This window comes from Peromyscus maniculatus, chromosome 1, assembly GCF_049852395.1.
Source record: "Peromyscus maniculatus bairdii isolate BWxNUB_F1_BW_parent chromosome 1, HU_Pman_BW_mat_3.1, whole genome shotgun sequence".
Lineage (NCBI taxonomy): Eukaryota > Metazoa > Chordata > Mammalia > Rodentia > Cricetidae > Peromyscus > Peromyscus maniculatus.
Window position 1 is genome coordinate 210517150 of NC_134852.1, and position 15483 is coordinate 210532632.

General features: G+C 46.6%; 1 protein-coding gene across 3 annotated transcripts in view; it reads right to left on the minus strand.

The window, feature by feature from the left end:
• Nucleotides 1-15483, minus strand: part of Ablim1 (actin binding LIM protein 1) — a 314113-nt gene that overhangs the window by 209684 nt on the left and 88946 nt on the right. Inside the window, exon 1 of one of the 3 annotated variants that reach the window (XM_076563377.1) lies at nt 5432-6043. The exons of the other annotated variants lie outside the window; for them this stretch is intronic. Within the exon in view, the coding sequence (XP_076419492.1) occupies nt 5432-5477 (46 nt within the window). The 5' untranslated portion in view covers nt 5478-6043. Of the gene's footprint in view, nt 1-5431; nt 6044-15483 lie in introns of those variants that run through there. 3 annotated transcript variants of the gene reach the window in all.

Below are 15483 nucleotides of genomic sequence, written 5' to 3' on the forward strand. Positions count from 1 at the left end.
ATATTTATTTTTTTATTTTAATATTTTGTTTTCTTTTGAAGACAGGGTTTCTACTTTTAGCCCTGGCTGTCCTGGAACTCACTATGTAGACCAGGCTGGCCTCAAACTCACAGAGATCCACCTTCCTCTGCCTCCTGAGTGCTGGATTATAGGTGTGCACCAACACCACACTCTTCTTTTTCATTGTTAAAGGGTCATTTAATAAATCAGAAGGGAAAAGCCATTGTAGAAGTAGTAGCAGTAACAGCAACTCAGATCCAGGGAGACGTGAGATCTTAGAATCGGGTCCTTTACAGGGAAACGGTGCATGCCCCCTTACATGGGTCAGACGAGGAACAGTTAGGCACTTAGTAGATGACCAATTCATTCAGCTATGAAAAGTAAGGACAAAGCAGAAAGTCTCATCAAGAAACATCGTATCCCATAACAGCAATGCCCAGTTAGGAAGCCAGACCAGGAAATGTCCCCATTCTCTGGCTTCCCCATCAGGGGAGAAGCTGCTATGTGTATATAAATGTAGGAACATGCATTACTGTGATGACGTAGAAAGTAAATAAATCTGAGGGCGGGGTTACCCCTTGGTTTTGGATGTCAGTCAAGGGCAGTCTTGGTCTCTCACACACTATAAGGTTTATTCTTGTAGGATTCACATAAAATGAATAATACCTAAAAGCAGAAATAACTAAACTAGAATCTGTTAAAAAACAACAACAACAAAACAAACAAACAAAAAACCTAAAAGCAAAAACAATCCAAACTAGAACTAGGATTCCAAAGATTCCAAAGGATTGGCCAACAATCTAATTAATTGAAAGGACTTGGATGCTTGGCTGGAACTGTTCATTCTTCCGGGTGGGGCGTGTGTTTTATAGCTGTTCCCATCTAATCTCCATGCTCCTAGGAAGCGGGGAGCTGTGCTACCTCTACTTTTGCAGATGTAGAAATTTAGGATGAAGAAATTAAGAACTCAAGCTGGGTGTGGTGTCATATGACTTGGGAAGTGGAGGAAGAGAATGTGGAGTCCAAGGTCATCATCAGTGACACAGCAGGTTCAAGGCTAATCTGGGTGACAGCCTTAACCCCTGAGAAGAGGTAACCTCAGCTGAGAAAATGCCCCCACAGACGAGCCGTGGTGATGTTCTTGACTGATGATTGATCGGGGGACCGCCCTGGGCAGGTGGTCCAGAATGGTATAAGCAGGCTGAGCAAGCATGGAGAGCCAGCCAGTAAGCGGTTTCCCCCCACGGCTTTAACTCCTGCCCTGACTTCCCTGGATGACGACATCTGCAAGCTGAGATAAAGCCTTTCCTTCCCAAGCTGATTTTGATCATGATATTTTACCACAGCAACAGAAATGCTAACTAAGGCAACACCCATTCCCCAGAAAAAAAAAAAAATTAAGAAACTTGAGGCCAGGAAGACGGCTCTGTTAGTACAGTGCTTGCTATATAAACCTGAAGATCTGAGTTCTATTCCCAGCATGCACATTTAAAAAACAAACAAAACCCTGGCTACTGAGGTAGGCCTCAGTAATCCCAGCTCTGGTGGTGGGCTAGGCAGAGACAAGGGGGATACCTGGAGCTCACTGGCCAGCCAGCCTAGCCAATCCGTGAGCTCTAGGTTCAGTGAGAGCATCTGTTCTGAAAATGTGAGGTAGAAAGCAATGGAGGAAAACAGCCAGTGTTGACCTCTGACCTCCACACACATGTGCACAGACATGTCCATATCTATGTGAATTTATACATGCAATACACACACACCACCAAAAAACCAAAAACATTTTAAATTAAGAAGCTTATCCAAGGTTACATGGCAAAAGCTGAGATTTGACCCATGTCTTTTTCTCTAGACAGCAAGTACTTAATCAGTACCCTGCGCCCAACAGATCTGTTCTCTCCTTCTTTAACTCCATATTGTACACTTATATCAGAAAAAAAAAATGACTTTGAAGTCCACCAAAGAATAGTCATATCAACAAGGGGAAAGTGAGCCTTCGGTCGCTGTGGTTCCAGGAGTGAGAAGAGGCGGTGGCCGTGTCTGGGGTCAAGAGGCACCGAGATTGAAGTCGGGGTGAGAAGTGGCCACAGTCGGACCTGCCCTGGAAACCAACAGGGTCACCAGAATACCAAGACGCCCTCCAGCTCCTCTAGTGACCAACCCACCCATCGTGGATGACAACAGGCTCTCACAGCTTCTGTCTCAATACTCATGTCCTGTCCCCGACCCACGGTCTCCTGTTGGATGGCCGCCAAACACATCTTTGGCCCGGAAGTGCTAGTGGGTCTTCTGAGGTCATAAATGACAGAGATTACTCTGAACAACACCTGCCACCTGTGGAGAGGCGCTTAGTGAATTAATTGCATGAAGGGAATGCCAAGTCGAGGGAGGATGACACATGGGAGAAACTGTCGATGTCACCAATTAGAGACTACCACAGTGAGAGTATCTTGAAAGTTAAAAACAATAAAGTCGTGGGTGCCGCCAAGAGCCTTGAAAGGGAGAGAGCGGAGTGAAGTAATGCAGTGTGCTTGTGCAGTCACATGGCCACCGTCGTCTTTGTATGGAAGCCACTTTGAAATAATCAGTAGAGAGGCATTCGCCGCTCTGCTACCATGCTAACTAACCAAGACCGAAACAGTGTGTCCCACAACTCCCGGAAGACTGCTTCAGTTCACACATCAGCATGCGGCGTGGGTCCCCTGAACAGCAGCATGGAGAAAGGAAATGCGGGGTTCATAGTGTCTGTCCATCAAATTAAGGTCTTGCAGGCAGCGTGGTGTAGTCCCACACCTGGGGAAAGAGTGGCCGGCATGGTGGGGGAGGGGAAACTCAGCAGAGCTCTCAGAGCCCTGGCTGTTGCTGTTTTCTGGGGCCTGGGTGCCCTACGCTCCTGCAGCATGTTCTCACTCCTGCAGCAGGTTCCTGGCAATGGCGTGCTCTGATTGACCCACCTTCCTGGACACAGGCAGAGCTCATTTGCAGAAGGAGCTACGAGTGCCTCTTAAAGCAGGAAAACTCGCCCACTATCTTCTTCCTCTCCCAGAAAACCCAAGAGGCATCCAGATGTCTTCTTCCCCTCTTTGGAAATGAGTGACACAGCACGAAGTCATGTTAAACACCCATCTTCTGCTGATTATCCTGGCTCTCACGGCAGCCTGTAAAGTGTGTATGTAACGATGGAGACCTACGTGTCAGCAGCCACATTTAAATATAAAATAGAGGGCTGGATATCTCAGATGCCTAAATTACTATTAATCATATGCAAATACTAGCTCGTGCATTTCTTTTATATCTGAAGGGAACGAATGAATACATCAAAAGCTGCTTCAGCAACCATTTAACCAGCTAATGCTTTCGAGGTATTCTAGGAGAGGAAATAGGGTGATCTACCCTAGTAGTGAAGGGGTAGGATTTGTTTGAAAACAAACAATAATGAGAATAGAGATGATGTTTAATCATGGTCAGACTCATGTCCATTCAAAGTATCCCTTCATAAAAAAGGAAAGTCCATCCAAACTATATTGCTATAGCCAAGCATGGCATCCCGTGCTATAATCCCAGTACTGCATCCCAGCAGGATGACGCAGGATACCAGCCAAGAGGTCAAGGCCAACCTGGGCTACACAGTGAATTTAGGGCAAGCCTAGACAGGTCAGAAACACTCAAAACAACAACAAATACATTGCCAATGTTCCCTATATCGAGCACTGTTTTTTTAAATACAGAACAACGAAACCCTTTTTTGTTCCAAACATAAAGCATGCCTGATTTTAAGTCTTGAAATAATTTGCCAAATTCCAATCTAATTATGACTGAGATTCAAGTCAACTACTGAGTTCTAGAGATACTTTCTTCGGATTCCAGCTGGCAGCAAGTGGAGACTCCAGATACCTTCAAAATATGCCACGGAGTAAAAAGGGAGTCAATTAAAATAAAGGAAAAAAAAGCTATTTTCTTTCTGGGTTTAGCCTCTAAAAATTGCATCCATTTACAGCTTATTCTATTTGCCTAGAACCTCCTCTGCCATGTAAGATTTTACTGGAATTTACCCTAACTTTCCTGAAAACCAAAATGAAAATTCCTTCCTTGTGCAGCACAAATAGCAGCAGAAGTCCCTGGATTTATTAAAAATAACACACTTGCTACCATACATTATTTGAATGTAGACATACTAAGAGATCCTGAGCTACTGTAACTTGATTACCATGGCCTCTTTCACTTGGAAAAACGATCCAATTATAGTTTTTGACCAGAAAACATATGTTACTACACCTTAATGACAATGCATAGTGTTTTTATTGAAATTTAGATTCTACCCTGGAGGAGGGCCCAGAGGATGTCAAAGAATCTTTGGTAAACACCAGGCAATCTTATCCTTCAGTGGAGCTGGGGGGAAGGGGAAGGGGAAGGGAGAAGGTAAGACAGATTCTGGTGTAGTGCCCACACAGGGCTACTGTCAAATTTAAAACTTACTCTGCTAATGTTTGTCAACTTTTATCTTCCAGTTAGTGTCTAAGGCAGGTCGATAATCAATATAGAATCATATTACCGGATTGTTAAACCAGCCTGGGCTTTGAGAATGCCTTTACTGGAAACAGTAGCAAGCACCAGAGGCCGCATGAATTATTCATCATCTACAGTATGCCAGCCCTGAATGCCGTCATGCCTCCTGACAAGTGTGCGCATGTGAAGCGGACCCAGGCTCCCGAGTCCTCCAAGTGCTGAGGGGGACGGCAAAGCTGAGCAGAGCTGAGCTGACCGGAGGTGCCGCCACTCAGACAGAGCTGTCGGAAGCGAAGGAGGGAGCACAAAGCCCATCTGCCTCGGTGGCATCACCCACTCTCTGCTCTCCAGAAACCAAAATAAGCCCCATCCTCTTGTCCTACGGAGTCCACATGAAGAGAGTCAGCAGTGACGGCCACAGCCTGTGGGTGTCAATGACCACGCCAGGCTGCCTTTGAGGAGGTCTGGTAGATGGGGTATTGGCTGTCAGCCGTGGGGGATGAGGTTTCTCCCAAAGCCAGCCTCACCAGGAAAGGACGGCTCTCCCAAAACACGAGGGCAGAGAAAATACCCCGGGGGCAGCATCCAATCTCAAACAAAACTCTCAGAAACACAAGCACAAGTGTTTGGCCACTGGCACGGAGGATGCCTTTAAAGTGCCCAACAGACTGGCCTGCCCAGCTGCAGTGCTCCTGTACCAAAGAGTCCTGTCCCGTCCAACATCCCGTGTTTATTAACATCTGCAGATATGCTGACATATGAGACAGGCATTTTACATAAATACGTATCTTTGGAATACGTAGATTACCACGCTCACATGTTAAAATAAGCATGCAACGGCTTTACCCAATGGAAAGAGCCCTTCATTGTTCCTTCTCACTAAAGAGACAGCCTCCCTCTAGACAAGTTTACGAAAGGACGCTCAAACCTTTGCAGTCTTCAGAGAGGTGACGAGGGTCCACTACTGCAGTCATTTCTGGGGTGTTAACCTGTACCAGGCTCTGGGGTTCGGCTTTACTTCACCTGGCTCTGGCACACAGAAGGACTGAGTCCACTCCTCAGAAGCTAGGCTGGGCCTGGCTCTCTTCCCAGGAGTCATCTGTGGGCCGAGTTAACTCAGGGAGGGGTGTGTAAGTGGGTGTGCTGCTGGCCCCGGAAGAACGGGGAGTTTCCTGTGTGATTCTCACACCTTCCTCACCTACAGCACCCTCCGCCAGCCTCCCCAGAGTCCACAGGACCCCCTGCCAGAGCCTCTCAGACCACCAACACAGCTTCAGAAGAGGGCTGGCTGTCCCCGAGAAACTCCCGAGAGAGCACGCCAAGAACATTCCAAGGGTTTTGCTCTCCTTTGCACAATCCAGAATCCAGATTTTCGTCACCATCATTTCACAATAGCTCAAGGAGGAGAACGGAGAGAAAAGAATGATCCTCCTTCCCACTCCACCAAGACTTCTGTTTCCATCTTTTCCTAAGTGAATCACCATCTTAACCAGATGGGCTTTTATTACTATTTTTTTTTAATACTAGGATTTAAAACATACTACAACTATACAGACTTTTTTTCTCCCAGGTGCTCATCTTGACTCTGGAAACTGCTCCCTGGTAAAGCACAGGCGTGGGGCTGGCTTTGAACCGTATTCTGTCAGGTGTATGCTGGCTGAAGACAACAGTCTTAGGTGGAAAGGAATCCCCCCTTAGTCAGGAATACCTGAGCCTGGCTTGGGTTACCCAGTTTCTTCTGAACACCTCGGATTTTTGAATAGTAGGAAAATTATGGAGACAAAGCTTCCATGGGGAAGGACACGGAAGACAAACGTCCTCACATCACCATGTGGATGGCCGAGGAGCGAGGAGGAGATTGACACACTTGGTGTGAGTGGGGGGGAAGAACACTGACTTCCTTCAACAGGGAATTAGCCACTGGCACCCATTCTGAGAGATAATTTAATGTACAGCCCAGCATTCACTCACTGGGGGGAAAAGCCTAACTTAAACACATTAGTCAAGCACAAGGCTGACTAATTCAGGACTCCAGGCGCCCCTCTCCTTCCCTATTCACTTGTTCCGCAGTGGCTCTGGGCTAGCCACACTCGTGGGTCCCCATTCTCCCTCCCCTGGTGCAGGGCCACTGCCTGGGACTCAGGACCTCTGATAATATCCTTCTGGTGAAGTACCAGGCGCCAGACACGGGGCCATAACTGAATCACTCACTGATAAAATGTTTGGCATCTGAAGAGCCGTCATGTGTCAGCTGATTCCAAAAGGTCAGCTGCATTGATGGAAATCTGATTAGACCTGCTGCCTGGCATTCTTATGACAGCGATTCCATATTTCAGTCCTGATGTTCAATTTTGTTATTGTCAGCGTCTCGGGCTTTCCACCACCCGACCACCACAGCAGTCTATCGAAGCTGCCGCCTAACTCTTGATGGCCTTCCTTTAAAACATAGGAGAAGCCAGTCTCCTAAATCTCAAATTACAGTTCCTAGATAATTTCAAGTGGAAAGGCAAGAGAGGGTGTGGCCGGGAGAGAGCTCAGTCAGTAAAGCGCTTGGCTCACACGCATGAGCACTGGAGTTCCACCCTCAGACCCGGGTGAAAGCTGGGTGTAGCAGTGTGCTTGTAACTCCAGTGACAGGGAGATGGGGGGTGGAGGATCCCTGGCACTCCGCACCCAGCCAGCCTAGCAAGGTGGTGAGGTTTCAGGTCAGTGAAAGACTGACTCACAAAACGGAAGAAGGTGCCTGAGGAATGAAACATGAGGTCATCCTCTGACCTCCACCTGCGCACACACTCACCTCCATACACATACACACACACTTTCACACATACACACATTCACACATACACACTCACACACACACACACACACACACATAGACACACACTCACACACACACATACACACATATTCACACACACATACACACATACACACATATTCACACACACACACATACACACATATTCACACACACACAGAATGTGGAAGAGAGAGAAATGAAGTCTTGTATGCCTTATCTACTTTCTGGGGCTAAAACAGTTCTGGATAAAAGTGTGGCTTTCTGCCCTTCATAACAGGGGAACTGAGAACAGAGACCATTCAGTATTGAGATATTTCCAGGAAAACAATTTCTCCCTGATTCTCCTCCTCCACATGAACCAGACATGATTTGCTTTGGAATTTATTAGAATAAAACAGACTGTTACAGCACACGGCCACTTTGTAGTTAAATGGCTCTGGTATGTGACAAGCTCTGAGACACTGCTGGGTGTCCCTGACCTGACAGAGCAAGGTCACCTCTGAAGATAGGACAAAGTGCTTTCCTAAACCCTGCTCCTGTACTGTCCCCGAGGAAGTGATTGTCACATGGTAAACACATCAGAGAGTTTCCAGTGGCATACCCACCCATCTGTGAGAAATGCTTGATTACACATTGTTAAACAGGCTTCTTGGCAGGTTTGATAGTAATATACCCATGTGACATGTAACCAAGAGATGAAAAAGATAAGCGGCATTCCATAAATTTATTTGACCAGAGTTGCTCTGAGCCTTGGGTAACTATTAACCACAATTTGGAGGGTGCTGTGCTAAAAAACACCAGAAGGGATTTATTGGGAGAAAATTGCTAGCAATCCACGGAGCCTGCTTAATGAGCAAAGGAATTTATTTGGGGGTGAACTCACAAGGCAGAATAAAGGAATTTGTCACAGGATCCTGGAAGGATGAGGCACGGTCCAAGGCTGTTCTCTGGAGAGCTCTGCCCTGGTCCATCCCAGCATCCAAAACCACAAGGTAGCAAAGAGAGAGAGTGCGTACACTAATCCCAGGTCTTAAGGGTCCCCAGCGGCCACACCAGGGGGCATGTACCTCAAAGTCACAGGCATGTGTAACCGCCACCTGCTACCTCACTAGGGGCGGTGCTTCAGGGCATGGCTCAGACAGCCACCCACTACAGGGATTTAAGAGAAACTTTACACTATAGTTTGAAAGATGAGAAGTCTTTAAAGGCCAAAGAATTTAGAGGCTTGCCCAAGGTGGCACAGAAAATTTGAAGACGATTTCTCTGCAGGTGGTGCTGGGTTTTGCCATTTGAAGGGCTGTGATGGCCTGTGTGGCTCCACCTGCAGGTAAGGTGTGGCCTGTGGTGACACTCTCAACCCTGGGAATCACATTACAAACAGCAAACGCGACAAAAGATGGCATTAAAGGCTGAGACTGGCTTTGCAATTACAGAATAGAAGATGAGGCCAACCAGAATGCAATTTATGATGAGCCGTGAATGAAATATAGCAGATCTCAGTAATGAGGCGGCCGCAGGGTCCCTCGCCTCATCCTTTAAACTAAGCCGAAGAGACAGAAGCCGAGACAAATTGAATTTTATAAGACAAAAAGACTCTGCTATGTAAAACAAAAACTAAATTTATTAAAAGGTCATACTTAATAAGGAAGAAGAACCTTCTAGACCTTTCAAGAAAGACAGACGGGAAAAAGCCCTGGAGTGTCATTTCCTTTGAACTTGTGTTCAATGATGTCGTGTCCTCGGCCCTGGCGACTGCCTCGGCGGGAGCTCGCTCTGAGGATTGAAGATGTGGGTTTCAAGAGCTGAGGGACCATGCGGCTCACCCACACCTCAACAGGGAGCTAAAGCCAAGAAGGGTCTCTGTGGTGCACAACTCTCTCTCGGTCACTAGACCCGGGGTCCACTCTTCATTTCTGAGCAGAGACCCTGGGGTCAGTTCTGAGACTGGACTGTACATTTATGAACTTCACTAATGCCAGCACCTACTGTATACGTCTCTCTGAATCCCAGCTTCCTAAACTGCAAATTCAACTGTCTCAGTTTTATTCTGAGATTACATTCCTTGAGGGCTTGTATAAAGATCTTCTCTTCCCCTCCCTGCCTTTCTCTCTTCCTCCCCATCTCCTTTTTCCCTCCCTCCCTCCCTCCCTCCCTCCCTCCCTCCCTCCCTCCCTCCCTCTCTCCCTCCCTCCCTCCCTCCCTGTGCTGGGGATAGAACCCAGAGCCCTGTTCACGCTCTCCTCCCTCTCTGTACCTGGCACTCCAGCCCACACGGTTTCTTTAGGACACTTTAAGCAGGAACCATCATCGTTCCCACTGTAAAACTGAGGCAACTGGGAGAGAGAAGTTCAAGAATTGCTCAAGGTCACCCCAAACAAGTGTTTAAACATAAGCAGTAAGACTCTGACAGTTTGCCTTATGAGGTAAAGCCATTATTAATGTCCTTTTTTGTTTTTGTTTTGTTATTGTTTTTGTTTTTCAAGACAGGGTCTCTTTGTGAAACAGTCCTGGCTGTCCTGGAACCTGCAGACCACATTGGCTTCGAACTCAGAGATGGGCCTGCCTCTGCCTCCCATGCGCTGGGATTAAAGGCATGTGCCACACCCAGCTCATTATTAATGTCCATTTAACAGAGGAAGAAAGCAAACCTAGAGATAAAGTTAAAATCTCTGAGGTCACTGCTTTGAGACAGAAGAGTAGGGACTTGAACTCGGGTCTGTGGGGCTTGATCAGTGCTGTAGTGAGATGTGATGATCAGCGTCAGTGCTGGTGTAAGGACTGCAAGGACTTGCATACAGAGCCAGCCCGCAGAACCCACTTGGTCCTATGATGTGCTCGCCATCTCTCCTGGGAGGCTCGGCAGGCTCCGGCTCTGGGTTCTCTACATCCCTCTCCACCCTTGTGGCAATTTCATCCTGCCCCGGCTTTTAGATCCCACCGTTGGAGACAAATAAAAACATTCTGTGTTTCCTGCCAAAACCAACACCTGGCACTTCTCTTCAGGGTTGTCACAAATGAGATGTAGGAGTGCTCCAATCCTTCAGTGCCTGGGAAGGTCCCAGGAAAAGAATATATCACTGACAAACGAGGAGATTCCACTGTTGTTCACGCAAGATGGGCAAATATTGAGTAAATCAGCATGACTTGTGCATGAGTTGCATTTTCATTTGCCTCGTGAGTGACACGTGCCGAGGGCAACAGCAAAAGACTCCCGTGGACGCTCCTCCCTGAGGGCGATGCTCCTCCCTGAGGGCGCAGCCTGCTGGCGGCACTGTGTACAGAGGGCTGCACCTTACGCCGAGTTTCTTCGCTGCTCATGGGTGGGAGAATAAAAACACCCGAAGATTCATACCTGCCATGGAAATACTACCTCTGCACCCCATCTCTCCACATCTTTACCTCAGCATCGGTCACGACGTTTCCACACCTTCTCTTTGAAAGTTGTGTTCAGAGTTAATAAGAAAAGAAAATGTTCTGTGTTGTAATAAAATAAAAATGTTTCCCCTGAGCCAAGAACTCTAGTTCAACACTCCAGGGTACTCTGGAGGACTTTCCGTTTAATATGCTGCATTTCCCTGTCTGTTTAACAGATCACGGGCAGTAAAAGCCTTCAAATCCAGTCTCTAATGAGAGAACCATTTTATTTATGGTCTCAAGCACACTAATTACCCTGAAGACTTTTCTGTTGACTTTGGAAGCTCATGATGTCTTATCTCTGTTTGCGTTCAGATTTTGTCTTCCAAGAACATCGTTACCTCACTCCATCAAAGGGAGACCGCTAGTCACAGCTTCACAGAATGAGTCAAAACCCAGAAAGTTACACCAAATAATCTTTCTACTCTGCTCCCTCCCATGATCTTACACATTTTCCCTCAAAGACTTCAAAACAAACAAGTAAAAAAAAAATCCTTCAAAACCCACTAACATTGAAGCAGGCTTCCTGGCTGTTTTCAGGGTTCCTAATAACCTTGACCCACCAGAGTCAAGGACGACATTATATTTAGTTCTGTTTGCAAACCACAGCCACATGATACCCCTGTTCTGTGCCCCAGAGCACAGAGCTAGGCTGCTGGGAGCCAGAGAGAGGCCTTTTACTATTAGAGCCGACTGCTTGACAGATGAGCCCTGGGAGGCTGTTCAAGGGCTGATACACCCGAAGAATGCTGGGTCTGGGCTCCACCACAGCGTCTGCCTGAGAAATTTCAGCTCTTGTACTTTATCTTCCGGGCCTCCGGATAAATCTTTATTTGAAGAAACGGCTTGTGAGCACACACCAAATTACTCCCACCTTGCCCAATCTGTTCATTTTAGAAAAAAGGAAAACGATGGCCAATGAGTAGACAGAGGTTCCAGAGTGAGTGATCAAGGCGGGCTTTCCAATAGCCCCAGGCTCTGAGCACCACCCAGCAATGTCTGCGCTCTCCCCAATCACCAGGTACGAAGTCCTGACAAACGGGTCCCTCATCCTACCCATCATGCACTGCAGCTCTGTGTATGCCATGGTAGTAGTTACTATTATTAGTATTGTAAGTGCTTTTTTTTTTAAGTACTAAACAAAAAGCTAGAGACGGAGCTAGCTAGAGCCTTGCTGATTCAACATGAGAAAAGAAAGCGTTCCGTAGTTTAAAGTAAATGAATAGCAAATCATATTTGGTTGATGAAAGTTGGATTTACAGTTGAATTGGGACAGAGAGGTGGAAGGGCCGAGGACACTGTAACCTATGCTTTTACAGGCTGCCTTCTGAAAGTTCTGTACAGTCAACCACAGCTGAGCTGCCTATGTGGGGTCCAGGTCCGAGTGCCACTCAGAGCATGCCCCCGGCTCCTGCTTTCTCCTGTTGGTCCCCAAGACAGTGCTGTATAGACTGTGGGGGATTGTTCTGGTTGTTGACAGATGTAGGAGATGCAGCTCACTGTGGGTGGTACCATCCCTAGGCAGTGGATTGTATAAACCGGCCCACTAGTCACCAATCAGCATCCTTCAAGGTTTCTGCTGTCCTGAGCTGTGAGTTCGCTCCCTGGACAGGAGTGATGCTGTGTGTAATCAAGCAGGCCCGCCCTCAAGTACCTACTTGAGTTCTTCCTACCCTGACTTCCTCAGCGAGGCTGTGATCTGGAATTGTAAATGGAAATTAACCCTTTCCTGCCCAGAGTTGCTTTTAGTCACTGTTGTATCACAGCAACAAGATGAAACCAGAACACAGAACACGGGTAAGAATTTAGTGAGCAGTTTCTGGTACACAGTCATGTCCATAGAAATTGCAGCCAGCATTCTTTTAAAACATTTAAATGCTAGACAAAGGTGAGGGGCAGTAAAACAGTGAGAACGTGGCAGTTTTAGACAAAAATTGAAAATTAAAAATTTTGGGTTTTTAATGTAAATTGACAGAAAATAGTCATTGCTTTACGATAGTGGAGTGTACAACTTGAATCAGCTCTCCTGTTCACTTTACTCAAGGGTCCTGCTACTCAAAACCCAGGCACACAGTAACATCACCTTCATTTAGGAACTCGCTAGAAATGTAAAATCTTAACCTCCAACCCCACCTTCCTGTACCAGACCAAAGTCGGCACTGTAACAAGATCTCTTGGGAATTTCTGTATGTGTCAGAGTCACAAAGGGTCTCCCGGTGGCTTCTAGAGGGTCTGATGACTGTAAGTCCAAGGACTAAGCCTTGTTCTGTAGTCCATCTGAGCTAAATCTCGTGGTCCTTCACGGCTGTGACAAAAAGCAAATGTCCCTCTAAGGGGACAGAACAATCCTTCGAGAGGAATCTCCAGCATCTGATCACTTGGTAGTAACAGCCGTGATTTCAAATATCTTCTCTGCACTTATCACCTGTGCAAACACTTGGTGAGCCCTTAAAATGCACAGGGAATAACTAGAGTGTCCTCCATGGGATCGTATTCATACTCACTATCCTTTCAGATCCCATTACTATTCCTATTTTAAAGATTTGTTTATATATATGTATATATATATATGATTTATATTTATATATATGTTAAATTATATGCATGCATACACGTCTGTGTGCACAGGTGGCGTGCAGGCACCCATGGAGACCAGAGGCATTAGATCCCTCCTGAAGCTGAAGTTACAAACTGCTGTGAGTCACCCTGGAGGTGCTGGGAACTGAACTTCAGTCCTCTCTCTGCAGGAATAGTATGGGCCCTAAATCACGGAGAAACCTCTCCAGCCCCTGTACCCATTTTACAGATGAGGACGTAAGAGACTCAAGGGAGCTACATTGCTGCTCAAGGCTGATGGAAAGGGAAAAGAGATCTTTCTGAAATTCTCTATTGCTACAAGTTCAAGCCATACACCCACAACATCTAGACAGAGCTCTGTGAGGTGGGGAGCAGCAGTGGCCCCACTGGGGTAATCAAAATAGACACAGATGGAGAACAAAGAACAAAGAGTCACCAACCTAAGGTTTATGTCAGAAGTCGGACTGATAGGAGTTAATACAATTTTTGAAATTAGAGAATTCTGCCTGTGACATCTGAGATGGAGAGCCCCAGCACACAGCAGAGGGCAGAGGATGAGGCTTCTCACTGACAAACCCAGAGGCATGAGACTGTGATCTGGGAACTCAAGAGCCTGTTAGAATGTTGGGTTCTTCGCCTCATCAAAATGCAGCATCTTAACCTGTTACCTGAGGCAACTGGCCCTCATCAGCGTGCATCAGCTCCCGTCTTACACGATGTTATTCTTGCATACCTCCGACTTCTTCTGATCACAGCTGCCAAGGTTCTATACTCAACTCTGACAGCCACCCAGCTAACAACTCGGCAAGATTAAAATCTCTCCCGGGGTCCAGCAAGATGGATCTGTAGATGCTTGCCACCAAGTCTGATGACATAAGTTTGATCCCTGGGACCCACGTGGTAGATGGCAAACCAACCCCACAAGTTGTCCCCTGAGTTCCTTATGTATGTTGTGGTACACGCACCCCATCTCGAATGCACACAAAAACTTCTCCTTCATATCTTCATTGTGTAAAGAAAGCCAAAGAAACAGGTATTAGAATCAGGAACTAGGATTTGTCCAGGTCTCAATGAACACATTTTCCTTTTTTTTTTTTTTTTTTTTTTTTGGCCTATAACGGGATGCTGGAAAAGCACCAGCAATTAACAAAGGATGCTCTATTAGTTGCTACACTGCTGTGGTAAAATATAGCAGATTGGATGGCTTAGGCAACAGAAATTCACCCTCTTACAGTTCTGGACGCTGGAAGTCTGAGGTCAAGGGGGTGACAGGTTGGTTCCAAGACTTTCCTTGACTTGGGGAGGAGCACTGTCCTACTCAGTGTGTATTGTCAGCTTGTCTCAAACTGAAGTCATCCAGGAAGAGGGAATCTCACCTGAAGACTTGCCTCCATCAGACTGTCCTCTGGCCATGTCTGTGAGAGACTCAGGAGTCAGATGTTGGGGTGAAAACCTGCTAGATCAGAGAAGCTGAGAAGCAACCAGCTGACCCTCCTTTTCAGCTGGAGACCCTGCAAGAGAGTGTCTCTTCTCTAAAAAGGCCCAAGAATCTCTAAGTCCCTTCCTGCTTCTTCCTGAATGTCTGTCTTCCCAGGTCCTCCATACTCTCTCTTGATAATTCTTGTCAACTAGTCACTGTCTCCACCCCCATCCAAGGTTAATTTTATTAACACAGTCTCAAGTTTGACAGTGCAATCAAATATCCCAAAACAATTGTGTTGACTGATGATTGACGTGGGAGGACCCAGCCCACTGTGAGTGACACCATCACGAGGCAGGTGGGCCTGAGCTGTGTAAGCAAGCTAGTTAAGCATGGCCAGTAAGCCCTATTCCTCCACGGTTTCTGCTTCAGTCCCTGCCCTGACTGCTCTGTGGTAGACTATGATCTAGAAGTACAAATCCTTTCCTCCAAATCCTGACTTTGCTTTTGGTCAGAGTGTTTTATCACAGCAACAGAATAGCAAACTAAGACAACTCCCTAGGCACTGTGACCCCATACTGTACATATATAGCCAGTGACTCTGACTCTGTGTGTGATCTAGATTCCTTTTCTGGGGGAGTGGTAAGGACATTAGTAATACTGAATGAAGCATTGTATCCTAATGATCCTCTTTAAATAAATGACCCCTTCATCAGCCTTATCTCCAAGTACAGTGGCCTCCTGAGGTGCTGAGAGTTAGGGCTTG